This window comes from Aquarana catesbeiana, linkage group LG04 (genome assembly GCF_042186555.1).
Source record: "Aquarana catesbeiana isolate 2022-GZ linkage group LG04, ASM4218655v1, whole genome shotgun sequence".
In the NCBI taxonomy this organism is placed as follows: domain Eukaryota; kingdom Metazoa; phylum Chordata; class Amphibia; order Anura; family Ranidae; genus Aquarana; species Aquarana catesbeiana.
In genome coordinates this window covers 573,560,959-573,588,785 of record NC_133327.1, presented here as the reverse complement: position 1 = coordinate 573,588,785, position 27,827 = coordinate 573,560,959, and the positions used below count along the sequence as shown (strand labels likewise).

The following is a 27,827-nucleotide window of genomic DNA, read 5'->3' as shown; positions in this document are numbered from 1 at the left end:
TACTAGTCACTGGGTAGACAGAGCCGGATAGGGAATTGACAGACTAGATCTCCATCAGGTCCGATTCACTTTTTTAGTGACAGTTACTAACTAAATAGCATGTATGGATCCACCTAATCTGCGGACGTCATATGACTATGGGCGAGCAAGGAAGTGGTTAAAAAGTATATTTTTATTTAACAAATAAGATGAACACGCAAAAAAGTTATTACAATATTTCATATTTGAATATTTTAATTTATAAATACAATAAATTACAAAAATAAATCTACTTCTGCAAATGTGTCATTATTATTATTATGCAGGATTTATATAGCGCCGACAGTTTGCGCAGCGCTTTACATTAGGGCAGACAGTATAATTACAATACAATTCAATTCAATAGAGGGGGCAATCAGAGAGCCCTGATCGTTAGAGCTTACAATCTAGGAGGGAGGGTCAAGTTATGCAAAAGTGTAATAGCTGTGGGGGATGAGCTAATGGAGAAAATAGTGCAGTTGTTAGATGGAGGCAGGATAGGTTTCTCTGAAGAGGAAAGCTTTCAGGAATCGCCTAAAAGTGGATAAATTTGGAGACAGTCTGAAAGGTTGGGGTAGGGAATTCCAGAGGCTGTACGATGCTCGGGGAAGTCCTGGAGGCGGATATGGGAGGAGGTGATGAGGGAGCTAGAGAGCAGGAGGTCTTGGGAGGAACGAAGAGGGAGATTAGGTTGGTATTTTGAGACTAGGCTAGTGATGTAGCTGGGGGCAGAGTTGTGGATGGCTTTGTAACTTATTGTTAGTATTTTAAATTTAATTCGTTGGGTGAGTGGCAGCCAATGGAGGGATTGGCAAAGAGGGGTAGCAGACACTGAGTGGTTTGTAAGGTGGATGAGTCTGGCAGCAGCATTCATGATGGAATAAAGGGGGGATAGTCTATTTAACCGCTTCCCGACCGCCTCACGCAGATATACTGCGGTAGAAGGGCACGTACAGGCAGATTAACGTACCTGTAAGTTGCCATTTAAGAGGCGGCTTGTGGACGCGTGCATCCGCCAGAAGCTCCGTGAGTGTGATCGCGGGTCCCGCGGACTCAATGTCCGCGGGTATACCCGCGATCGTCTCACGGAGAGGAAGAACGGAGAAATGCAAACAAATGTAAACAAGCATTTCCCCGTTCTGCCGAGTGACACTGATCACAGCTCCCTGTAATCAGGAGCGGTGATCAGTGTCATGTCACACATAGCCCAGCCCCCCACAGTTAGAATCACTCCCTAGGACACACTTAACCCCTACAGCGCCACCTAGTGGTTAACCCCTTCACTGCCAGTCACATTTACACAGTAATCAGTGCATTTTTAATCGCACTGATCGCTGTATAAAATGTGAATGGTCCCAAAATAGCACCAAAAGTGTCCGATCTGCCGCCATAATGTCACAGTCACGATAAAAATCACTGATCGCCACCATTACTAGTAAAAAAAAATTAATAAAAATGCCATAAAAACATCCCCTATTTTGTAGACGCTATAACTCCTGTGCAAACCAATTAATAAACGCCCATTGCGATCTTCTTTACCAAAAATATGTAAAAGAATACTTATCAGCCCAAACTGAGGAAAAAATACATTTTTAATATATTTTTTAGGGATATTTATTATAGCAAAAAGTAAAAAATATAGCTTTTTTTTTTTCAAAAATGTCGCTCTCCCTTCGTCTATAGTGCAAAAAATAAAAAACACAGAGGTGATCAAACACCACCAAAAGAAAGCTCCACCTGTGGGAAAAAAAGGACGTCAACCCTGTCTGGGAGCCACATCGCATGATCGCACAACTGTCAGTCAAAGGCGAGAAGAACATGCTGCTCAGTCCACATGACAACATGAGGCCAATCAACAAGCACCAGTGATGTCACATGAGGGGACTCCATATCCCTAAATAAGCTATGACTTCAGTGGTATAACATACCATGACACTATCCTGATACGCTAGCTACCAGATTCCATTTAAGAGGGGGGGAGAGTGACTAATACCTTATAACCACACACTGCCTGGTTTTGGAATAATATGTTTGCATACCCATCAAAGTTCCTGACAATGGTACTCAACAGTGAGGTAGATGTAGTTTTTATTGCAATGTTCTGTTTCAAAAAACATTTGATTTTTTTTTTAAATGATTAATAACAATTTGATCATCATTCTTACATGAACCAGTGTTTATAAGGAGGTATGCTCCATGTCTTCATTCCCTGAGTACATACAAAGAACAAAGATTTAGGGGTATCTCTTGCATAATTAGCAACTGGTCCAATGCCTCGCCAACAATATGAAATTGTAGCCTTCTTTACATCTTTCTGTTGCTGCATTGTTCCTAAAAGTGACTTTGTTGCTTCTAGAAATGCATGTGCACAGCTCTTGTAAATTGCGTGTTTTGCAAGGCTTTTTGCTGCCAGATACACTTTGTCCTACTGTGGTACATCAAATCTTTTTTAGATCATTGGTACATTGTTTAAGCTTCACATATGTGTTTTTACGTCATCAAGGACAGTAGAATATGATTATACAGATTGAAGCCATTTGATTACATTTATATAGCGGGGGTGTAGCTGTTCGATTGTTTGGGACAGAAGTGAGTACTTATACTTAAGAGGGTTGTAGAAAATTTTCCCAACCTTAAAATTAGATTTAGTTTTTGAATGTGAAAGCTGTTATAGGTTTCAAATCCTGATTAAGAATCACTATCAGTGTGATCTTCATCGGTACTATATTCCTGTTTCTCTTCTTCAGATTCATTGGGAGAGGCCTCATGATCATCACCATCTTCATGTAAATCTTCTATTTCCAATGTGCCTTGTGAGCTTCTGGGGAAGAAGAAGAAATGGCTCAATATGAGTAGCACTAACCCTGTTTACTTTCAGTTGGGATTTTATGTGACAGACCAACACAAAGTGGCACATAATTGTGAAGTGGAAGGAGAATGATAAATGGTTTTCACATTTTTTTTACAAATATCTGAAAAGTGTGGCGTGCATTTGTATTTAGACCCCTTTACTTCAATACCCCTAAGTAATATCTAGTGGAACCAATTGCCTTCAGAAGTCACCTAATTAGTAAATAGAGTCCAACTGTGTGTAATTTAATCTCAGTATAAATACTGTTCTGTGCAGCTCTCAGAGGTTTGTTAGAGAACCTTAGTGAACAAACAGCATCATGAAGGCCAAGGAACACACCAGACAGGTCAGGGATAAAGTTGTGGAGAAGTTTAAAGCAGGGTTAGGTTATAAAAAATATTCTGAGCTTTAAACATCTCACGGAGATTATTATTATTATCCAAAAATGGAAAGAGTATGGCACAACTGCAAACCTACCAAGACATGGCCGTCCACGTAAACTAACAGGCCGGGCAAGGAGAGCATTAATCGGAGAAGCAGCCAAGAGGCCCATGGCAATTCTGGAGGAGCTGCAGAAATCCACAGCTCAGATGGGAGAATCTGTCCACAGGACAACTATTAGTAGTGCACTCCACAAATCTAGCCTTTATGAAAGAGTGGCAAGAAGAACCACCCACCGCCCACCATATACTAAAATGACGGCGGCAAAGTAGTTTCAATATCCTGACTGGACGTCATATCAAGCCGCTGCGTGCCCCCGGGGTCGCGCACCGCATCGATCGTTGTTGCGGCGTGTCAGTCTGACACACCTTAACTCCGATCTAGGTAAAGAGTCTCTGACGGAGACTCATTACCACGTGATCAGCCGTGTCCAATCACGGCTGATCACGAAAAAATTGCATGTCACAGCTGCCGCACTATTGATGAGAAAAAAAGAATGAGTCGACGATTGACACAACTTTCATTTGTTTTTCGACTCGTCTATGGCCTGCTTTAAGTTGGCCATACAAGGCTTGAATTCTGGCTGAAGTTATTGCTTTTGCAATCACCACTCAGCTTTCCAAAACTTGATTGAAAAATCAAAGAAGCTGGGTGGATGAAGTCAATATTTAGCTGACAATTTTTCCAATCAGATGCTAATTGAAAATGAAATTTCTCTAAATTTCCTTCATTTCTTTGTAATTCAAGTTTAGGAAAAACTAATATTTGTATCCAGATATGTTACCATCTGAAAGCCTCTGTACCAAAATAATAATGTATATAAGTTTAGGCTAAACTACAAAAGATAGAAAGTGTAATGGAACCGAGACAGCTCCTAAACTGTTAATTCAATATGACTTCTACGTTATATATTTATAATATTACCCTTCTTCATCATCTGAATTCACTTCTTCCTTTGTTGCACCAGGAACTTTGAATGATCCAGAAGTTTGGAGTGTTTGACCTTTAGTTAACACATAATCATTAGGCAATCCTGCATCTTTCAGAATACCAGAGTAACGCTTTTCAGCGCACAGGCTAGCGTTTTCCTATAAACAGGTTACAGAAGACAAGAAAAGTTTGTAAAGGAACCCACTGAAAAGCAAATAACACAAGGCAATCGACTATTCTTTTCTAAAGGCAAATAGACTGGCCACTTTGCAAGGGAAGTTACACCATACAAGGGAAATTGCCCCAGAGCTTAGGTAATGAGGTGGAGCCCTGCTGGCTTCCATTATCCAATCATGTGCAAGCAAAAATTATGTTTTTTTTCTTTAATTTATTTTCACACAATTGGGTATTTTTTGCAAATCAATTTCAGCATGTTAACTAAACTCTGGTTAAAAAATCCCTTGCAATGTGTGACCTCCCTTGCAAAGTGCACATTCTATTTGTCTTTGGTAAAGCAACTCCTATGTGTTAGCATGGGAAGATTTTATACTGAGCTCTGGGCCTTCTGCTATTACCTTATTTTCAAAGATATTTTTCCAAGATAAAAAATAAAACAATCAAATTTATGAAAAACACGTACATAATAACTCCAGTGTCACAAGAAGTTCCACAGTGGTCTATATTTACGTATCAGAGAAATAAACCATCAGTAACCACCAGGAATCTACAGTATATGAAATATGAAAAACTGCACCCTTTCAAATTTTAAGGGGCACCTTCTACTCAAGACTAAAAACTTTTAACAGGGTAGGAATCTTTTGCTCCTAAAGGTTTTTACTATACATAACCCAGTTCTTACAGCATACCTTTCTGGATTCATTGATGATTCTATAGGCAAATAAAAATCAAACTATTATTTTAAATTTCTCAAAGTAGCACATTGTGTGTAAGAACTGTAAAATTATACTTTAAAATGGCTACAGAAAATCAAACTCCACCTTTCTTTAGCTTTGGGTTGTGTGTGGCAGGATTAAAACCTTTGTCAGCTTATTATTGTTGCTGGGGACTCACTAGGGATATTCCGTCACTTCCTGTATGGCAGTGGTGGTCGATTTTCTTGATATGGGGGGGCTCAAGAGCAGCCCTTGACATCATTAAAGGAATGCACGCAATATTCCATGCATGTAATGTATAGAATGCGGTTGAACACTGTAAACATGCTACAGGAGATGAAGACTCTGAACATGCTAAAGGAGTTGTTGAAGACTGGGGACATGCTTCAGGAGACAGTCGTATATTGGAGATATATTACATGAGACTGCTAGAGATTGGTGCTATTACAGCACCTTTACAATTCAATTATTCTACATTATTCTCTCTAAAATGTTAAAACTTACTCAACAAGATTCATTTTAAAAGTCCAGAGGTGAAAAACATCACAGAGAGCATATAAAAAAAAGTATGCTAGTGTAAAAGAAATAAACTGAACACAGGAGCCCACATCGCCCCAGTGATCTACTGATCACAGGTGCAACGATTTCCAAGCTTCTACAGGAAAAAAAAAAAGAAATGCACATTTTCTTTTCTACAAAAATATGTGCATTTATTATTTTTTCTGCAAAGGTGAACTTATTCTTTAAAGTTTTTCTCCAGGCAAAAAAAAACTGTTTGCAAGGTCCCCATAGTTACATAGTTAGTCAGGTTGCAAAAAGACACAAGTACATCTAGTTCAACCAAAAAAATAAATAAAAAAATAATAATACAATCCCATATACACAAACCTATACCCACAGTTGATCAAGAGGAAAGCAAAAAACCCCAGCAAAGTATGCTCCAATTTGGGAAAAAAAATGGGGAAAAAATTCCTTCCTAATGCCCTGACAGGCAATCGGATTTTCCGTGGATCAACTTTACCTATAAATGTTAGTACCCAGTTATATTCTGTACATTTAGGAAAGAATCCAGGCCTTTTTTAAAGCAATCTACTGAGCTTGCCAGAACCACCTCTGGAGGGAATCTATTCCACATTCTCACAGCTCTTACTGTGAAGAAACCTTTCAGATTTGGAGATGAAATCTTTTTTCCTCTAGACATAAAGAGTGCCCCCTTGTCCTCTGTGATGACCTTAAAGTGAATAACTGAACACCAACATTTCCCAATATGCTTCTTTTTCTTAGCCTAAGTTAGGTTGGTACTTGGTGATCCTGCCGTTTCCCACTGTATTGTTTTATTTTCTCTGCTGACCACTATTCAGGTTTTATTGAAATGGCTGATCCCCAAGCGATGTTAGATCACAGCTTCATTAGTATGTATATTCTTTGACCAAGTTGGATGCTGCCCCTCACTGCAAATGCACGGTTAATGTGTCTGAGCTCCCACAACCCTCTCTACTCTGGTACACACAGCTACTCCCCTCCTTCATCGGTCCTCAGGGAAATTTTCACACCAGGATAATCAAGGAAAGGAGCAGCACTGATTATTAGCGGTCATGTGACTGCATATATATATAATTGAAAGAAAGGTAATTTAATTTAAATTTTTAGGCTGTTGGGTAGTAGATGACTTTCAATCTACTTTAACTACGAGAAACCAGTCTAAATAATATTTTCCTCACTGGTCTAAATAAGCACCTAAGAAAGACTACTGTCTGCAGGGACTCCAACAGCCACATAAGTGCCAAAGGATCGAATGCAGGCTGCAGGTTGGGCACCAAGGATGTGTGGCCAGGGCAGGAGCATGCGGAAAATTTCTCCAACCAGGACCTGATAAAGATTCTAACTCATTCCCACACCCCAATAAAAAGGCTTTGGATATGGGACATGGGGAGTATATGTTCATGTATACTCACAAAGACTAATTCTATCCCCAGAGCTAGTAGGCCCATTACAGAAATTGGCCAGTACAAACCTTTCGAACCCTTTCCAGTAAGAGAGGTGTTTGGGAGACTCGGTCTTTCATTGCATTCAACTCTTCAAAGTACTCTTCCATCCTCTGTTTTTCATTTCTCCTGTTGTATAATTTTAAAGATAGGGAAGTACCATTTATTTATATAGAATTAAAAAGGGCACAAAAAAATATTAACATAAATGATTCAGTAATGTTAATATAGAAATTACCTCCATCATTTGGAAATAATATAGGCAATAGTTTCACATGAGAAACGGAGCGCTCATTTTACAGCTGGGCTGTTGGCAGTCAACCAATATATCATATAACTTATAATAGCCCCTTGTATACATATGGCTGCAAGGCAGGGAATGCCTTGGCCACTTATGATTGGCGGTCTGCAGTGAAAGCTTTCTGGTGGATTAGCTCAGGCAGGTTTTGACTAGTACCAACAAATGTCTGGGGAATGCCCAGGAAAAAGCCAAAGTCTACTTACCACCAGCTTGCAGACAACCAAATTGACCTATCTAACAGTAAGCGTTAAAAAAGGGGTTTAGTCCGCACGCATTTGCAAACGCATGCGTGAGCCACAGAGCCACGTCACGGCACCCTTGTATCTGTGGTCCTAACACTAAAGTATGAGTGTCCCCACAGTGGAGGCACATGCATTTAATGGATAAATGAGAGCAGGTGGCTGGAGGGGAGCCCACCCCACCTTAAAGGTACAGGAGCACACCAAACACCCAGCAATAGCACAATGGCTGCAAAGTATCTGAAAATGCCTGAGGTCATCCCTAGTAACACGATACTACACATTGGCTACAGGGCAAGTGTAGGAACTCTTACATTAGCTCCTAACAGTTCCTATGCCTGCCATACCATCTGTGACACCCAGGATAAGGTGCTTACATTGTTTATGGAAGTAATGAACAGCTACCAGTACAGATTCTGCACTCCAGTAAAATGCAAATATGTTGGAGACAACACTGTCTAAGCACAGTCATTACCTGAGTTCTTTTAATTTACTATGTGAGTATTTGGCTTGCTGTGGATGGATAGATTTAACTTTTCTAGTTATATGTTTCTTCAGTAATTTCTCTCTCTTCTTCTTTCTTGCTCGGATCCTTTCCTCATCTTCTTCTTTTCTTAATTGTGCTTCAAGAAACTTCCTGGCAGGGACATAAACTGACTCAAACTTGTTCTGATATCTGAGAGGATCTTGGGATTCTACGAGGAGTCTATATTGGTCACTATGGGGGTAAGCATCCTTTTCTCTAATCTACTAATTCTAAAAAAGGGAGGATTTGGAGGTAAATATGTATAGGGGGAAGGCACAACATGCATAGGTTGGTTTTACAAATTTTACTAAATATGATGGTTAGGCACTTTGTGACTTTACAAACAATATCACCAATTCAAGTCTTACTTCCAATACTTACGTTTAAGCAGTATTAGCCAGATGTGGACCACCCCACGCACATTTACTGCGGCAGGGCTGCCGCTCTGTGCAGAACCACTTACAGGTACGTGATTCTACACTTCCGGGTCTGGGCGCCGGTGACCCGCTCCCGCTGTGATTGGACACAGCGGGAGCCAATCAGTGGGTCTGGCAGACGCGATGTCCCCCGGGACCCCCTGATCATTCGAGGCAAAGGCAGAACCGCGATCTGCCTATGTAAATAAGGCAGATCGTCGTTCTGTGACAAAAGCAGGCATTGATCTTTTGTTCCTGCTGAGCAGAAACACGAATCTCTGTCTTGCCACAGTAAATGCATCCTCCACACAGTAGCCAAGCACTCCCTAGGAACAAATGTAACCCTTTGATCGCCCCTGTTAACCCCTTCCCTGCCAATGTCATTAGTACAGTGACAGTGCATATTTTTTAGCACTGATCATTGTATTAGTGTCACTGGTCCCCAAAAAGTCTCAAAAGTGTCAGGTGTCCGATTTGTCTACCTCAATATCGCAGTCCCGCTATAAGTCGCTGATCGTCGCCGTTACTAGTGAAAAGAATAACTATTTCAAAAATAAATCTCATAGTTTGTAGACGCTATAACTTTTGCGCAAACCAATCATTATATGCTTATTGGTATTTTTTTTACCAAAAATATGTAGCACAATACATATTGGCCAAAATAATAAAGAAATTAGATTTTTTTTATATTTTTTTTATTGGATATGTTGAATAGCAGAAAAAAAACATTAAATGTAAAAAATAATATTGTTTTTTTTTTTTTCAAAATTGGTCGGTCTTTTTTTGTTTATAGAGAAAAAAAAATCGCAGAAGTGATCAAATACCACCAAAAGAAAGCTCTATTTGTGGGAAAAAAAGGACATAAATTTTATTTGGATGCAGCATCGCACGACTGCGCAATTGTCAGTTAAAGTAACCCAGTGCCGTATTGCAAAAAATGGCCTAGTCACAAAGGGGGGTAAACCTTCCGGCGCTGAACAAGTGAAACCCCAAACCAAAAATGTAAAATATTGCAGTTTACCAATCATTAGATGTGGTGGCCTCATCGGTTATCTATTCTTAGGCTTTTTTCCCTCTGTTTTCACCTGGTGATCTGGCCAGTACCACACCTCCTGTATTAGTAAGACAACTCTGGATGAATGAGCATAGAAGGCACAGCAGACAGCAGCATTTTCAGTCTGGGTGGGAGGATAGCACTAATTTTATTAGAAGATTTAAATCTAAACGCACTGAAGCCAAACTCCAGCTCACACTTTATAATCAGTTATAGCAAACTCTTTTTTCCATTTGGGATAAAGGTTTTGCATGAATAAATAAAAGCTGATCATTTTAATCACTCCTGACAGTATTAAGTGGTTTGTCTCATCCATTTAAACTGATATATTCTGCTGGAAAGCTTGTGCTATTAAACGATAGGCTGGCTGGATCACCAAATGAAAATAGAAGAAAGAAAGCCTAAAAAAAGGAAAACGAAGATTGCCACCACATCTAAGAATTGGTAAGCTGCATTATAATAAATGTTTGCTTTTGGTTTTAATACTGCTTTAATTGTATGAACAAATACATTTGGAATGGTTGTTATGGGCAATAGCTAAATGTTTCTAATTTTCATTGCTCGAGTTTTCAAGAATGAAGGCCTAAGCTGTTAGTGAGCTACACAGACATGGGCTGAAAGAGGCTGTAACAGGTATATCTCCTTATTTCATATGTAAGGCAATATCTTCCTCATCATCAGGTCTATCTCAGCCAGGCTGATTTCAGATTATAAAAAAAAAAAACAAAAATCAGTCTTCACATAGCTCATATATGGTATTAGGTGATATCTACACTACATGGGGAGGCTTCCTAATTTTGTATTCTTCACCCTTTAAAAAAAAATTCCTTGGCCAAGATTCCTGTTCTTGTGAAAGGGGAAACCTCTTTCCCCCTTATGGTATCTTGGCTGGGATCCAACCACTAGAGAAGACCCAGAGGAACCTAAAAGGGCAAGTATGTCACATTTAGGTTATATTTTAGTTGACATAAGAATATTAAGAGCATTTTTATAGTGGTATGGTTGTTTTTCTTAATATTCCCAGGTTGCTTATAAAACACCCTTTCCATCTAACTATTCTGGAAGTCTAGCAGAGCTCTTGCAACATGACATGAGCACTGTTGGGCTTGTTTTATGATAGCTTTTCACTTGCTTGGAACAGGAGAAAAGCTCAAATGCTCTTAACACCAGAAACTAGTCATAAATCAGATAATGAAATCATGCAAGCATATGTGATAATGCTGCTTTTTATGCCACTTTTACGAAGCATAAGAAGGAATATAGAAGAGAATAAATCAGAGCTTGATGAATCAATGCATTCATCAATTATACAGATATATCACTTGATCTACAAGAGCCACCCCCATCAAATCATTCTTTGCAGCTATTACCTTTTGTACCACCACCCCCCTCCCTTTAGAATGTAAGCTCTACGAGCAGGGCCATCCTGTACCTTTTGTATTGTACTGTAATTGTGTTGTCCCCCTTATACATTGTAAAGCGCTGCGTACACTGTTGGTGCTATATAAATCTGGTATAATAATAAAAATAATAATCTACAATTATCTGCAGGTGTGTGAATATAACAAGCTTTTAAACAGTCCATGCACCCAGATAAACATATTAGTTTACCTAACAGCCTGTTCTCTTCTTTTAGAGGATTCGGTGGATCTTGGACTTACAACATTTGCCTCTTCACGTGGAGATACCATCAAGGAATTTTTCCGTGGCTGGCTCCTGGGAGACTTATATGGCCAACGGGTCTCCTTTAAACATTCTTCATCAGCTTCAATGTCCTTGAGAATTTTTTCCCTATGAGATGGAATATTATCTGTTCGTAGTTGAAAAGGGTCACAGATCGTCACATGTTTGATACTTTTATTTTTTACAAGGCGTTTCTGGTTCTTTTGATGCACAACCTGAAAATTGGGTAACTGGGTATTTATCTTAGGCCTGCTAGCTGGTTTTTCTACTGGTTCAGAACATTTTGCTTTGCAACTTTTTGTGCTACTTCTACCTGCCAGCGTAGTGGTAGGATAAGAGGAAGTACGTAAGAGTTCCTGGGATCTCATATGTATCCTAATTCCTCGATATAGCTCTTCTTCTTTAAGTCTCTCATTAACAGAGGTTCCATATATAGATTTTGGGACTGGTCTTGCTTTGAAGTGCTTATAACGATTGACTGAATCTTCCAAATCAAAAAATTGCAACTTTCTATATTGTTTCTTGCGCTCTTCCCTTTCAGTGAACTGGAATGGTTTCTGAGATGCCAAAAGTATATCCTTGCTTCTTTCTTTTACAAATCTGCGTCTTTCTTCATTTCTTTCCATTATCTCATGGTAGAGAGGAATGTAGACAGAAGCTGGAACTGGGTTTGCTATGAACTTCTTTTGACATTCAGCTTCTTCCTCCAGTCTTTTCTTTAGCAAAGCGTTCTCCAACTCAATCTTTAATTTGGATTTAGCATTCATCTCCTTTTTCTTGGACTCCCTAACAGTCATCTCAAAAGGTTCTGGAATGGTAACACTGTGAGACCATTCTTTTGACTTCCCTTTGTCAGTTTTACGTTTTAACTTTTGCTTATCGAGTGTTGTGTCCTTAATGTAATCCTGTATTTCAAATCCATTCCACATTTGAAGGATTTTCACTTTAGCAGAAGTGGAATCTTGTGTGTCACAGCTGTCTTCTCCATCAGACTGCTCCCCAAAAGATGCTTCTGATACACCAGAGGAGACATTCCAATTAAATTCAGGTTTTAATAAGGAACAATTAAATCCATCTGGCTGAGAAGGTCTCTGCTCCCACGCTGGCCTTAAAATGAAATCAAAACATATTAAAGGGCATCTTCAGGCAATAAAAAAAAAAATCAATCAGTGAACGGTTTATGCTGTCTGTGCTTAAGTCAGATGGACAACTTGATTTACCTAAAAACGAAGATCTATGTGATCCGCTGCACACACCAAGATCCTTACACATGCTTCTTTGCTGTGCAACTTCCCTTTCTCTGTCTGTCTGAGATACTGTACAGAGTTCACATTGAATGGTGCTGTAAATACTTGGCAGCTTTTTTTGCACAAGTCAGCAACTGGTGTTCCAAGAAACCCTGATTACCGCAAATAGTATTTTAAAGTGGCTCATGGAGGGAAGTATTAGAGATGGCAATGCTGGTCTTCTTCTGATAATGCTAGTTGCCTGGCTATGTCATACTTAAAGTGATACTAAAGGCTTGCTTTATTTTGGTTTAAAAATAACAAACACGTTATACTTGCCTGCTCTGTGCAGTGGTTTGGCACAGAGCAGCCCAGATCCTCCTCTTCTCGGGTCCCTCGCCGGCGCTCCTGGTCCCTCTTGCCCCCACAGCAAGCAACTTGCTGTGGAGGCACCTGAGCCGGGCCGCTGCTCTGTGTGTCCATTCAGACATGAAGCCATAGCTCAGCCCCACCCTTCTCTCACCCCATTGGCTCACTGACTCTGAATGACAGCAGCGGGAGTCAATGGCGCCTGCTACTGTCTCTGTCAATGAGGGAGAGTCTCCGGACAGTCGAGGCTCTCATGTGCAACATTGTGGGATCGAGATGGGGCTCAGGCAAGTATAATACCTCATGCACACTGGACGTTTTTACAGCTGCTTTTAGGGGCATCTGATGTTTTTTCATCATTTAGTTGCAGGAGCTTTTGGAGGCTTTTAGAGGCAGGAAAAAAAAACCCACTGCCAGTGTGTCCAGGAGCAGCAGAGTATAGCCAGAAAAAAATTATGCTACTAAAAGCGCTAAAAGCTGCTAAATGCACATAAAAGCTAGTGCTTGAGCATTAATTAATTTCAATGGCCAATGAAATGAATTAACGCCCAAGAGCTTGATGCCTGTAAAAGCCTATAAAAGCTTGAGAAAGCTTTAGACACTTTTACAGCAATTTTCTGCAAAAACACTGCTGGCATCTAGGAGAGTTAAAAAAAATTCTGTGTGCATGAAGCCGGGGCTGGGGGGGGGCTGCTGCACACAGAAGGTGAAGGTTTTTTATCTTAATGCATTAAGATAAAAAACCTTTTGCCTTTAGAACCACTTTAAGCACTTTTAAATCACAGAGCCAGAACAAGCATACTTTAAATCAGTCAGACCTGATTATCTCTATATTTGTTCCTTGTCAGCGACATAGACAGCATTGAACCCCAGGCATTAACTTGACTGCCAGTAAGCTAGCTTCCCAAAGGAAAGTTCAGGAATGGTTGGTGACAGTGGGGGTTATTTACGAAAGGCAAATCCACTTTGTACTACAAGTGCAAACTACAAGTGCAAAGTGCATTTGAAATTGTACTGAAAGTGCACTTGCAAGTGCAGTCGCTGTAAATCTGAGGGGTAGATCTGAAATAAGGGGAAGTTCTGCTGATTTTATCAACCAATCATGTGCAAGCTAAAATGCTGTTTTTTATTTTCCTTGCATGTCCCCCTCGGATCTACAGCGACTGCACTTCCAAGTGCACTTTGCACTTGCAGTTTGCACTTGTAGTGCAAAGTGGATTTGCCTTTCGTAAACAACCCCCAGTGTCCCTTTAAGCAGTGCATCAGAAACACAGGCTGTGTTTCCTATGAATATCAAGAGATATAGTACGTTTTATTAGATATGGTAACTCTCAATATCTAATAAAATAAATAGTATTAGATATAGATCACAAAAACATAGAATTGATGTGCAAGCAGTCAGTGGCAATTGTGTTTATGTAAACTGAAACAAATTTATGATTCCCAGGAATGTACCTATAAACGTCTATCAACCTTTGCACCGCTAAAGTCCCTGCATTAGCTGCTGAAAGAAGGGACAGAATTGTGGTAAATGGCAAAAGTTATATTCATTCTTTTGTTAGCAGATGGTGATAGCATCATTGTATACAGTGCTGGGTTGGACAGGTGTTAGAACAGCACACAAAAGAACAGGTAATGCTCAGAGGCTAAATGCTAAGATTCCCTAGAGAATTAATTACAATCTCAGAAAATAGGAGCTTCAGTTTTTAGGATAAGGCTGTTATATTGCATTGGTAGACTAAGCCTAGTACAGACTACAGTTTTTTTCGTGCAACCCCGCAGGTTGCATGCAAAAAAGAAAAAAAAAAGACCAACAGCTCTGGTCGGAGCCACTGTACTAACCATGCGAGGTTAGTTCAGCGATCTCCCCGACTGAATTGTTGTGTTCTGACAGGGTACAACCCCCCCACCCGAACAGTCCGATCAGCGCTCTCTGCCATTCGCTGAGAGTGCTGACCTGGAGTCGGCGGGATGCTGGTTTTCCAGTATGCACGTCCAACAGAAGCCGGCCAGACCAACATACACACGGGCCTAATGTCGGCAGTTTTTTTTTTTTCTAAACAGCCGTTGTCTCTCAACATTCGGCCAGTGTGTACGGGGGTTATAAAAAAAAAAAAAGAAAAGCCAACATTCAGCCCGTGTGTATGTCAGTCTGACCGGGTTCTGTGGGACGTGCATGCTGGAAAACCAGCATCCGACTGCCAATGGCAGAGAGCGCTGATCAGAGTGTTCTAGCAAGGGGGCCATCCCCCTGTCATAACACAACAGCTCAGCATGGGAGATCGCTGAACTAACCTCGCATGGTTAGTACAGCGGCTCCGATCGGAGCGGTCAGTTTGTTTTCGAGTTGCATGAAAAAAACTGTAGTGTGTACCAGGCTTAGTCTACCCATGCAATATAATGCAGCAAAGGAATGGCCACAGAGAAAAAAGAAAAGGGAAAATGGCCATTGCAATTGCATAATAAAGATTAGATTACATTTTTTACAATCATTGTTTTCTATTAGGGATGCACCGATACCATTTTTTTTACAATGAGTACGAGTACCGATACTTTTTTTTTAGTACTCGCCGATACCAATTACCGATACCTACCACAACTGTTTTGTTTTCACTTCAGCTGTCAGCAATGGTACAAAGCATTGAAAAGTTATTTACAAATTAAATAGATTTTTTTTTTTAATTTTGCGCTTTTTTAATGTGAAATGTGTAAATATATGTTAATATATATGTGTAAAAATATTCACTAACAAAGCAAACAAAAAAAAGTTTTAATTGTTTATCGTTTATAAAATAGACGTGAAAAAAACAAAAAAAAAAAAAAGGAGGAAAATAATTAAATGGAGGAGAATAGGGAGTTAATTAAGGCTGATTAGAGTAAATTAGGGGTTTATAAGGGGTTAAACAGAGGAACATGTGTTCATCCCTTTGATCTGCAGATGAAGAAACAGAAAGATTCAAAAAGAAACAATGTTTTGTTAATAAACATTTCCGGCTGCTTTTTTTTTTTTGACAGCTCTAATTACCGGACTTCTTTATCACTTCAGCTGTCAATAGGGGAGACCCACTGACAGCTCAAAGAACCGAGCCTGAAAGTATCAGTTTCAGGTATCGGCGCATTTGTACCGATACTGATACAAGTATCGGCCCGATACCGATACTTGTATCAGTGCAACCCTATTTTCTATACAACAATATTACATGGTAGCTCTCGGACAACAGCAATAAAAACATTCATATACCCACATACGTACATATGCACTGATATACATCACATACAAATAAAATGTAAGCAATGGCCTGCGCAAATAATACAAATGTATTCAAAGTAATGCAAATATTAAGTAAGTAAGAAAAAGCTACTACTACAATATTTGCATATAAAAAATAAAATACAAAGGTGCATTAACATTCTTGGAGGTTTGTATATGATAGAGTAGTAGTTAGTGTAGCTCTGGGAAAAAAAACAGTACTTCACTCTGTGTTTGCACTACATAAAATGCACTATTAAAGATATATCTGGGCAAAATTAAGAAAACTTACTAATATTACATTTTGCCATTTTCAGGCTGTTCTCTATTCTCTAGCAGCCTTGCTGAACACTCTACAGCAATGGTTAGCAACTCGTCAAATGCAATCTTCTGGTCCACCGCAGGCATGTTACGAGTAGATCGCAATCTTGTCCCTGGCTCACCGACCCTCAACTGGGAGAGCTGCACAGGAAAGCAGTGAGCTGCCAGGAATCTGTCAAAGCCAATGGTAGGTGGTAAAAGCATTCCCCTCCCCACATGTCTTTTGCTTATGTACGACTGTGGGGTGGGAAATTAGTCTTCCGCCTATGACAGCTTTCACGTGGGATAGCTTGTGCAGGTTCAGGCTCTTGTCCTAATCTGCATGAGCTCATCCCCTGAGTGTACTGTGCTGATCCCCACTGGCCCTCCTCTTCAGTCCATCCAAGGCACTTGTGGATGACATCCCATGGGCGGTTGGAATCAGTACTAGAACAGGTAGATCCGCCACAGCAGCTTCCCTGCACTGCTCTGTATCAGGAAGCCCTCCTGAGGCTCCAGTGGTGTGCCCCCCTGAGCCCCCCAGTGAGATGCCCTCCTAACCCCCCTGTCCACTCCTCTACTTTTCCCTGCACACTGCTCTTCATACTACTAACCTCTGTACAGTGCCCTACACACTACTGACCTCAATACACTGCCCTACCTACTAGTTACCGCTACTGACCTTTACAGACTTCTGAACACTGCCCTACATACTACAGTGCCTTGAAAAAGTATTCATACCCCTTGAAATGTTCCACATTTTGTCATGTTACAACCAAGATGGTAAATGTATTCTATTGGGATTTTATGTGATAGACCAACACAAAGTGGCACATAATTGTGAAGTGGAAGGAAAATGATAAATGGTTTTCAAAATCTTTTACAAATAAATATCTGAAAAGTGTGGCGTGCATTTGTATTCAGCCCCCTTTTTCTCTGATACCCCTACCTAAAATCTAGCGGAACCAATTGCCTTCAGAAGTCACCAAATTAGTAAATAGAGTCCACCTGTGTGTAATTTAATCTCAGTATAAATACAGCTATTCTGTGAAGCCCTCAGAGGCTTGTTAGAGAACCTTAGTGAACAAACAGCATCATGAGGCCAAGGAACACACCAGACAGGTCGGAGAAAAAGTGGTGGAGAAGTTTAAAGCAAGGTTAGATGATCAAAGTTTGGGATATTTTTTTTTTATAATCTAACCTTGCTTTAAGTTTCTCCACAACTTTATCTCTGACCTGTCTGGTGTGTTCCTTGGCCTTCATGATGCTGTTTGTTCACTAAAGTTCTCTAACAAGCCTCTGAGGGCTTCACAGAACAGCTGAATTTATACTGAGATTAAATTACACACAGGTGGTCTCCATTTACTAATTAGGTGACTTCTGAAGATAATTGGTTCCGCTAGATTTTAGTTAGGGGTATCAGAGTAAAGGGGGCTGAATACAAATACAACCTACACTTTTCACATATTTATTTGTAAAACTTTTGAAAACCATTTATCATTTTCCCTCCACTTCACAATTATGTGCCACTTTGTGTTGGTCTATCACATAAAATCCCAATAAAATTATTTTACGTTTTTAGTTGTAACATGGCAAAATGTGTAAAATTTCAAGGCATTTGAATACTTTTTCAAGGCATGGAACTTACATTGACCAGAACTCAGACAGAACGCAGACAGCCAGGCTAACATTGAGGCCTAAATCTAGTCAAGCAAGTCAACCTGCAGTACCAGATGTTCTGCCTTCATGGTGGACAGCATCAGACTTGTGGGGGTGACCAATTATTCCCCAGAAATGAAAAAATTGTAAATGAAAGCCAGAGCAGAGTTTCTTGCTGAAGCTAAATTTTAAAGTAGGCTAGGTCTATATTTTTACAGCAACCGTTTTATTAGACTTTTCTACGTTTTCTCCATGTTGTCCTTGTCCTTACTTTTTTATTGGGGGCTTGCTAGTTAAAGCGGAGTTCCAGCCACAAACTTTTTGTTTTTTAAAAGTCAGCAGCTATAAACACTTTAGCTGCCCAGTTATAATGTCGGCCCCCCCGAGGCCGATCCGTCCGATCGGTGCAGACACCGCCATTCTAACTAAGGGAAACCGGCAGTGGAGACTTGCGACTTCACTGCCGGTTTCCTACTGCACATGCACGAGTTGCGGGGCGCTTTGTGAATGGCCAGCTTATCTTCTGGGACACACGGGTCCCAGACAGCACAAGAGGACATGACGTCTCGCGGCCCTGCTGGGACAGAAGTACACTTAAAACTTTAGAAAAGGTGAGTTAGAAAAAATAAATAAAAAAATAGTTAGCCAAAACTAACTATTGTGGTGGAGGGGTCATCTTTCCTTTAAGACAAAGTTCTAACAGTGGGTGGAACTCCGCTTTAACTTCTTAAAAAATAAATCGCCCCTGCCCCACTGATCTTTGATCTCTTCCATGGTAGATCTCCACCTTTCAAAGGGTACCTACCCCTGTTCTAGAGCAATGGCAGGTAAGTTTTGCTGTCTGGTGGCTAGAAAAGAGTGATACAAGTATCTTCAACCAAATTCCTGGGATCCCACTAGACATGCACGCTCTAAGATTCTAATTTTAAAAGAGTGGTATGTCTTTTTTTTAATAATCATAATTACCTAGGTGGATGCAGCATCGATGCGATGCTGCATCTCTCCCCCGCCGGCTCTAACACTGAGAACCGAGCGATTTAACACCACAGATCGCTCGGTTCTCACAGCTCCCCAAGCAGAGAGCTGGTGACGGTCAGTTACTGGCTCTCTGCTCTGCCCCCCTCACTCACTGGAGCCATGGGTTGTGGAGGGGGCAAGAGCGGCCAACTCAGGCTCTCAGCAGCTCCCCTGAGAGACCGAGCCGTGTGTGCAGCTCCAGGCATGTGGGCGGATCCTGACTCCATTGTCGCAATCTTGCCCAAGCCTGGACCGATTCTGTGATGTCGGCAGACAGCGGGCTTCAGCCCGCTGTCTGCTGAAAATGGGTTACAGAAGTGCAGAACAAACTGCACACCTGTGACCCACAGAAGGAGTACAGCCAAACAAGCTTTGGCTGTACTTTTCCTTTAAGCAAGGATGTGGGCATGAGCAAGCACATCTAGAGTGTTTGAGGCCATCTCCTTCACCCAGCAAAGTTTGCCTCTATTCCTCAAAAAAGTTTCTGAATAACTGAACAGCTGCCAGTCATTGTTGTTTCTAGGTACATTTTTGTCATGAATGTGTACTCTCACAAATCCAAAAAACGCAAATGTGAGCAATTACACATAGATTTGGGTATATGTAATAAAACAATTGTCAAACCTGCATACCGATAAGTGCTTTTGACAACAGGATCACCACTGTGGACTCCTTTCAGGTTAAGTTTATTTTTGTACATTTTCTCCAGCTGTTCCATGTTCTCCACATGAGCATTCTTCAGTCTCTCCACCTGCATGTAATAATCCTTGTCTGTGTGATCCATTCTTGAAACATCTAGAAACCAATCCTTAGAATTCGTCATCTTGCAAGGGTGGTCGCCATCATCAGAACAGGAACTAAACGTATCCTGGTGAGCAAGATCATTTGTTAACTGTGATGCAGATGGCACCATTATGGATTAGAAAGCATGTTTAAGAACACTACTGACATCGAACACTCATTTTTTTTTTTTTTTTTGTAGGGTCCCCATTAACATCTATATCATACCCTCATTTAGGAGAAGATGAAGGGAATCTTCAGCCACTTTGTGTACAAACAAAAGGAAGCAGCCAGGACATGTAATTTATCAGCATCTTAAAAGCTTTTATGTCTTTGTATATGTCAGTTTTGCTTTAGTAGGTTGTATACATCGTAAAGATGTCCCATTTCCAAAGCAGGTTCAAGGCACCCCCCCCCCCCAGGGATTTAACCACTTGCCCACTGGGCACTTTTACCCCCTTCCTGAGAAGGCCAATTTTCAGCTTTCAGCGCTGTCGCACTATGTATGACATTTGCGCAGTCATGCAACACGTTAGCCAAACTAAAATTTTCATAATTTTTTTCACACAAATAGAGCTTTCTTTTGGTGGTCTTTAATCACCACTGGGTTTTTTATTTTTTGCTAACTAAACAGATAAAGACCGAAAATGTTGAAAAAAAATAAGTTTTCATAGTTTGTTATAAAATTTTGCAAACAGGTAATTTCTCTCCTTAACCGATGGGCGCTGATGAGGCTGCACTGATAGGCAGCACTGGTGGGCACGGATGAGGAGGCTCTGGTGGGCATAGATGAGGCGGCACAAAAAGGACTTTAGCTGTCTGATCCCTCAGCTTGGGATCAGACAGCTAAAGTCCTTTTTGTGTGCAACAACAACCTTCAGACGGCCCCCCACGGGTGGAAGTTCTTTACCACATTGGAGAACCATAAGGAACCAGGATTCTCTGGCCTGACCACCACGGATGAGGAGTGGAATTATCCCTCATAGGGTAACCGTCTTCCAACCAACCGTAACCCTGTGGCATTTGGTCCACATAAGCCTGATTGACCCACTACTAAACGGTAAGTGGGTCCACCATATCTGGTAAGAGAACCCACCTTATTCTTTTTACAGAGGATTTCTCCACAACTGCACAGTTATTTGCACATTGTTTGTGTTGTTTGTGTCTAATTGAAGATTTGCTATCAAGCACGGGATGGACATATCTTTGAATTTTTATTCTTTAGTCCCCTTCAGTGAACATTGAACTTTTTTGTTTATCTATCACTTCTTCATAGGACATCACCGTTCATGTTCCTTTTTTATAGCGCTACACTGTATATTTTTATTTTGTTTGGACTTTGTTTGAGTGTTAGCTGCTTTTTGTTTTTTCTTTGACACTATTGCGCTTTAGCGCAGTAATTTCACCTTTATTTGCATGTTTACATCCGTGACCAACTGTGATTGGACACATCTGATCACATGGTAAAGAGCCGCTGTGTGCTCCGGACACTGTAATCACAGAGCGCGGCGGGTACGATCGAGGGAGGCCGTCATATGACGTCCTCCCAGAACTAAATGTCCGCCCTGTAGCTGTGATTCGGCTATAGCGAAGTGGGCAAGTGGATAAAGGAATTTTGTATTTTTAATTTTTCACTTGAAGCATATCGCTGCTCCTCGTCAAATGGAACTAGAAAATGCATTTCCTGGGGAAAATGCGTGGGAATGCTGAATAGCTGAATTGCTAAAACGGCCCCCATCAAAACTGCCCCTATCATACTGCCATCAAAACTGCCCCTATCATACTGCCATCAAAACTGCCCCTATCATACTGCCATCAAAACTGCTCCATCAGAATTGCCCCATCAAAACTGCCCCATCATATTGCCACCATCAGAATTGCCCCATCATATTGTCACCATCAAAACTGCCCTATCAGAATTGCCCTATCAAAACTGCCCCATCATAATTGCCCCATCAAAACTGCCCCATCATAATTGCCCCATCAAAACTGCCCCATCATATTGCCACCATCAAAACTGCCCCATCAGAATTGCCCCATCAAAACTGCCCCATGAAAACTGCCCCATCATATTGCCACTATCAAAACTGCCCCCATCATATTGCCATCAAAACTGCCCCATCAGAATTGACCCATCAAAATTGTCCCCATCAAAACTGCCCCATCATATTGCCACCATCAAAACTGCCCCATCAGAATTGCCCCATCAAAACTGCCCCATCAGAATTGTCCCCGTCAAAACGGCTCCATCAAAATTGTCCCCATCAAAATTGCCCCCATCAAAACTGCCCCATCATATTGCCACCATCAAAACTGCCCCATCAGAATTGCCACATCAAAACTTCCCCATCACATTCCTCTATTGTAAATCAGTACATGGTGTGTCTGTCCCCGGGCTCTGTAATCAGAGCTGAGATGCTCCAGCCACCTCCCCCCCTGTGTATAACAGAAGCTTTGGTAACCATGGCAACAAAACCAGCACAGTACACTCTGTTTAATGGCTAAAATTTCCTGAAATGACCACTAAACAAACAGCTTTTTCACAAAAACTGTAAAAGATATTAAACTGAAAAGATATAGCCAGATAGCTGAATATTTTGTGAACATTTTAAAGTTTGTTTGGCATCTGTAGGTGAAAGTATGAAGGAGCTGAAACTTTTGGGAGTGGAAGAAGATTTTAAGGATCTGAAGCATGCTCCCATTGACTTCAATGTTAAAAAAAAGTGTTAAAAAGCTTAATATTTTAAAAAGTATAAAAAAAGTTGAAAAAGTCCCATCATCAGCTGAAAGAGACGAACATTTTAATAGTTGAATGGTTTTAATAGCTGAAAGTATGCAGAAGTTACGCAAAGCCAAAAAACGTACGGAATAAAATTAAATAATAAAATTAAAAATAAACTAGAAAATGCATTTCCTGGGGAAAATGCGTGGGAATGCTCAATAGCATCTCCCTATCTGCTAGCTGCCTGTCCCCTGAACACACTGTAAAAAAACATCTCCTCACTATCTGCTAGCTGCCTGAGTGAGAGACAGTGTGAGAGAACCCTTCAAACAAACCTTAATAAATCCACAACAGTACATGCTATGGAAACAGCGACTTCACCGTTAGAAACACACGGCCTTTGTGAACGTATCGGTATAAAATTTATGTTGATAAACTTAAAAATGTGGGCATGTCAGCGATTTAAAAAACAAGTTCACTGGGAAATGTGAAGAATTTTATACATTAAAACTTCCCCATCATATTCCCCTATCAAAATGGCCCTCATCAAATCTGCCTCATCATTTTGCCCCATCAAAACGGCCCCCATCAAAACTGCCCCATCAAAATTGCCCCATCAAAACTGCCCCTATCAAACTGCCACCATCAAAATTGCCCCTATCAAACTGCCACCATCAAAATTGCCCCATCATATTGCCACAGTCAAAACTGCCCCATCAAAATTGCCCCTTCAAAAACTGCCACCATCAACACGGCCCCCATCAAAACTGCCTCATCAAAATTGCCCCCATCAAACTGCCCCCATCAAAATTGCCCCAATCATATTTCCACCGTCAAAACTGCCCCATTAAAACTGCCCCATCATATTGCCACCATCAAAATGGGCCCCCATCAAAATGACCCCCATCAAACTGCCCCATCAAAACTGCCCCCATCAAATTTGCCCCATCATATTGCCACCATCAAAACTGCCCATCATATTGCCACCATCAAAATAGCCCCCATCAAAAGTGCCCATCATATTGCCACCATCAAAACGGCCCCCTTCAAACTGCCCCATCATATTGCCCCCATCAAAACTGCCCCATCACATTGCCACCATCAAAACTGCCCTCATCAAAACTGCACCATCATATTGCCCCCATCAAAACTGCCCCCATCAAATTTGCCTCATCATATTGCCACCGTCAAAACTGCCCCATAATATTGCCACCATCAAAACGGCCCCCATCATATTGCCCCATCAAAATTGCCCCATCAAAATTGCCCCCATCAAAACTGCCCCATCATATTGCCCCCATCAAAGCTGCCCCATCATATTGCCACCATCAAAACTGCCCTATCATATTCCTCTATTATAAATCAGTACATGGTGTGCCATGGTTCAGCCAGATAACTGAATATTTTGTGAACATTTTAAAGTTTGTTTGGCGTCTGCAGGTGAAAGTATGAAGGAGCTGAAACTTTTGGGAGCGGAAGAAGATTTTAAGGATTTGAAGCATCCTCTCATTGACTTCAATGTAAAAAAAAAAGTGTTAAAAAGCTTAATATTTTAAAAAGTATAAATAGTAGAAAAAAAGTTGAAAAAGTCCCATCATTAGCTGAAAGATCATATTGCCATCAAAACTGCTCCATCAAAATTGCCCCCATCAAAACTGCCCCATCAAAACTGCCCCATCATATTGCCACCATCAAAACTGCCCCATCAGAATTGCCCCATCAAAACTGCCCCATCATATTCCTTTATTATAAATCAGTACATGGTGTGTCTGTCCCCTCCCCGGGCTCTGTAATCAAAGCTGAGATGCTCCAGCCACCTCCCCCCCTGTGGATAAGAGAAGCTTTGGTAACCATGGCAACAAAAGCAACACAGTACACTCTGATTAATGGCTAAAATATCCTGAAATGACCTCTAAACAAAAAGCTTTTTCACAAAAACTGTAAAAGATATCAAACTGAAAAGATATAGCCAGATAGCTGAATATTTTGTGAACATTTTAAAGTTTGTTTGGCGTCTGTAGGTGAAAGTATGAAGGAGCTGAAACTTTTGGGAGCGGAAGAAGATTTTAAGGATCTGAAGCATGCTCCCATTGACTTCAATGTTAAAAAAAGTGATAAAAAGCTTAATATTTTAAAAAGTATAAATAGTAGAAAAAAAGTCAAAAAAGTCCCATCATCAGCTGAAAGAGAGGAACATTTTAATAGTTGAATGGTTTTAATAGCTGAAAGTATGCAGAAGTTACGCAGAGCCAAAAAACGTACGGAATAAAGAAATAAAAATAAATAAAATCGAATAACAATAGTGGGACTGCTAAAGCAGTCCCACTAATAAAATCGAACAACAATAGTGGGACTGCTAAAGCATTCCCACTAATTACATTTTTTTTGCATTGGCACATTTTTGTTGCTGGAAGGGCTTCGTTTAAGGCAAGTTTCACATAATGTGCTAGTATACAATGCAAACTAGCACATTTATAACTTTGCCTTTCAGATTAAAAAATAAATAAAATCGCTGATGGTTTACTACCCCTTTAAGCTGTCCCTAAAAAAGTATTCTAGTTTTAATTATTTGCTCAGTGTGCCTAGGATAGCATGATATCTGAATGCAGCCTCTGCCCCCAGTTCAGTAGTGGCAAATATTGTTCTTCCCACAGGCCAACTCTGGTTCGGGAACAGTCCTGGTGTCCTATCGATATGTGCCCACCATTGAAAACTGCCTGCGCAGGAGCTGATTTGGTGATCGGCTGGAGTGACGTGACCATGGCGCATGCGCACATCACAGGAGGCATTTTTCGACGGGAGAGAATGTGACAGACACTATTAAAAGCTATTCACAGAGCGGAGGGACACCATAGTTCTCATATTGTGCCTCGCTGTTGCGGGGCGGGGTTTTAGTCTGCTCAAGGTCGCCTTTTGTCAGTGTTGCAGGACGGCTTTAGTATCTTGATCAGTGCCTGTTGCCTGTGTCTAAGGGTGGGTTGCAACAAAGACAAAACCCACCCTTCAACACAGCCACAAGCCGCACTGCAACAGTGAGGCATAATGTAACAACTATGGTGTCCCCCTCCGCTCTGTGAATAGCTTTCAATTGTGTCCGTGAAATTCTCTCTCCCGTCGAAAAATGCTTCCTGTAATGTGCGCATGCGCCATGGTCACGTCACTCCAGCTGATCAGGAAATCAGCTGGAGTTCTGCTCCGTCCTGTGCTTGCCTGAGCGCTTTTCGACAGAGGGCACATATCGATAGAACAGCGGCCCGTCCATTAGGGGCGCCGCCCCCCTATCCATGCATCCGGCCCCCTAATCTACATGCAGGATGCCGGATTCACGGATTCCAATGGGGTTTCGTTTTTTTAAGCACGTGATGAGAGTCAGAGGCTCTAAAAGGCTTTAAAAAAAGGTGGGCTTGAGGCTATTAAAAACTGACCACGCTAAGCAAGACAGCACACCAGTTGTCAGTTCTCTAGCTATGCTGGGAACCCAATGTGCTCTCCTCCAATGATTAGACTTGTCCTGGCACGCCCCCCGTTGCACAGCCATTCACTGGGAAGCTCAGTGTACTGCTGCTTCTCCTCCCCCCAGCTCTTATGCAGCTGAGAACAGAGAGAATGTATTTATAATGTTTTTTTTTATATCTATACAAAAATGTTTTGCCTTTCATTTCTGTTTTAAAGTGAATGGGTGGTTTTACAGGGTGATCATTTACAATCACTGTAGCCTCCCTGGCGGTTTTCCCGAGTGTGGCTCAGGGTTAAAATTCAGGACCATTAGCGGTAACCCCGAGCCACACTGGGAATTACATCGCAGGATCCTGGTGTGGCTTTACTTACCTTGTCCCCGGGATCCTGCGATGTCCCCCGCTGTGTCTGCGGGCTCCATCCTCCTCCGAAGCCTCTCAGTGCCAGGCTCCGTTCCCTGTGATCGGCGCAACGCACGGGGGCGGAGCCTGGCGGCAAATTCAAAAAAGTGTAAAATCATAACACATACAGTACTGTAATCTGTATGAAATTATTTCACATTCCTTTTGTCCCCAGTGCTTTGTCCTATGCCCTGCATGCAGTTTTATATCATATATACAGTTCTTTCTGCCTGGAAACTGGAGATTGTCCATAGCAACCAAAAAGTGTCCCTTTACATCAAAAGTGGCTTTAGACCAGCTAGAAAACAGTGATAGTAAATTAGAACACTTGCAGAATTGAGCGATAGTGAATCATGGGGAAATTTATTTTATTATTAATTTTTTTTTTTTTTAATATTTATTTTTATTTATTATATTATAATTTATGTTTTTGTGTTTCAAACTTCATCATACCCGGGATATCTACTAGACTCTTGTTTGGACAGATTTAAGTGTGTTATTGTTAAGAATTACAGACCTACAATATAAAACGCCAAATTTCCATGCAAAATAATTGTAGCGCTTTGAGCACCTAAAATCCGAAATAATCATACCACCAGGGAGGTTAAGTGGTTATCATAGTGCTGCATTTATTTGCGTAAAAAACGATGCGCAGTGCCCATCTAAACGCAGCATTTTTTTTTCTGCCTGTGTGAATAGCTTTTATCCTATGGATTGATGAATTTCATAGGTCATGATCTGAGACATGAATACAGCTCAGGAGATCACTGGATGCATGCTGGGTCTAGGCTAGGACAGTAGTACAGCTCCAGTATAGGTATACTCCAATGACTGGGAGTCCATGGGATATGATGGGAAGTTCTCACCCCCGATCGGTCCTCCTTGTAGCAGTCCTGGCGCAGTCTGTCCTCCTCCAGCCTCTCGTACAAGGTAAGCGGAGTCCGGCTGTGCGGGTGGACGGGGGTCTGTACACAGGCTGCAGCCAGCACGGCCTCCCTGTGACTCTTCGCCATGACATCCGCCTGCACGAAGTGCTCCGTTGCCTGGCAACCGAGGACGCTACGGGGAGAGGGAGAGGACAAGAGAAGGGAAGCGCGGATTGGTGAGCGGCAACAAGAACACAAAGAGCTTCTGATCCTCCGCTAATCCCATCCCACCATCTGCACCGACTACAGCGGAGAAGAGCCGGGGGATTACAGAGGAGCAACCACACCATCATCTGTGTCCCAGAATAGTACCCATCACCATGGGGGATGTCCTCATTCTACAGGTGGGGGCATACTGTTATATAATCAATGACATGACTGCTC

The 27,827-nt window shown here is 41.3% G+C and overlaps 1 protein-coding gene across 2 annotated transcripts; it reads right to left on the bottom strand.

Annotated features, from left to right (window-relative positions):
• Nucleotides 1–205: 205 nt before the first annotated feature.
• Nucleotides 206–27,655, bottom strand: FAM161A (FAM161 centrosomal protein A). 2 transcript variants are annotated; one of them, XM_073628079.1, is made up of 7 exons: nt 27,384–27,655; nt 19,791–20,026; nt 11,266–12,444; nt 8,134–8,295; nt 7,148–7,247; nt 4,235–4,398; nt 206–2,839 (listed from the first exon to the last, which is right to left on the bottom strand). In XM_073628079.1, exons 1-7 carry the CDS (start codon nt 27,528–27,530, stop codon nt 2,707–2,709), a joined length of 2,121 nt encoding a protein of 706 aa, XP_073484180.1. In that variant the 5' UTR covers nt 27,531–27,655; the 3' UTR covers nt 206–2,706. The 2 variants fall into 2 exon arrangements, with proteins under 2 accessions (XP_073484180.1, XP_073484181.1); XM_073628080.1 differs by lacking the exon at nt 8,134–8,295 and having other exon boundaries at nt 27,384–27,645.
• Nucleotides 27,656–27,827: the final 172 nt, after the last annotated feature.

What these genes read in the sequence shown, in the direction of transcription:
- FAM161A (XM_073628079.1), bottom strand. Translation starts at nt 27,530, where the DNA reads ATGGCGAAGAGTCACAGGGAGGCCGTGCTGGCTGCAGCCTGTGTACAG. An exon ending in AGAAGAGAACAGGCTGTTAG is followed by an intron (nt 8,296 to 11,265) that starts GTAAACTAATAT and finishes TGTCCCTGCCAG; the next exon opens with GAAGTTTCTTGAAGCACAAT. An exon ending in TACTGGAAAGGGTTCGAAAG is followed by an intron (nt 4,399 to 7,147) that starts GTTTGTACTGGC and finishes ACCTGTTTATAG; the next exon opens with GAAAACGCTAGCCTGTGCGC.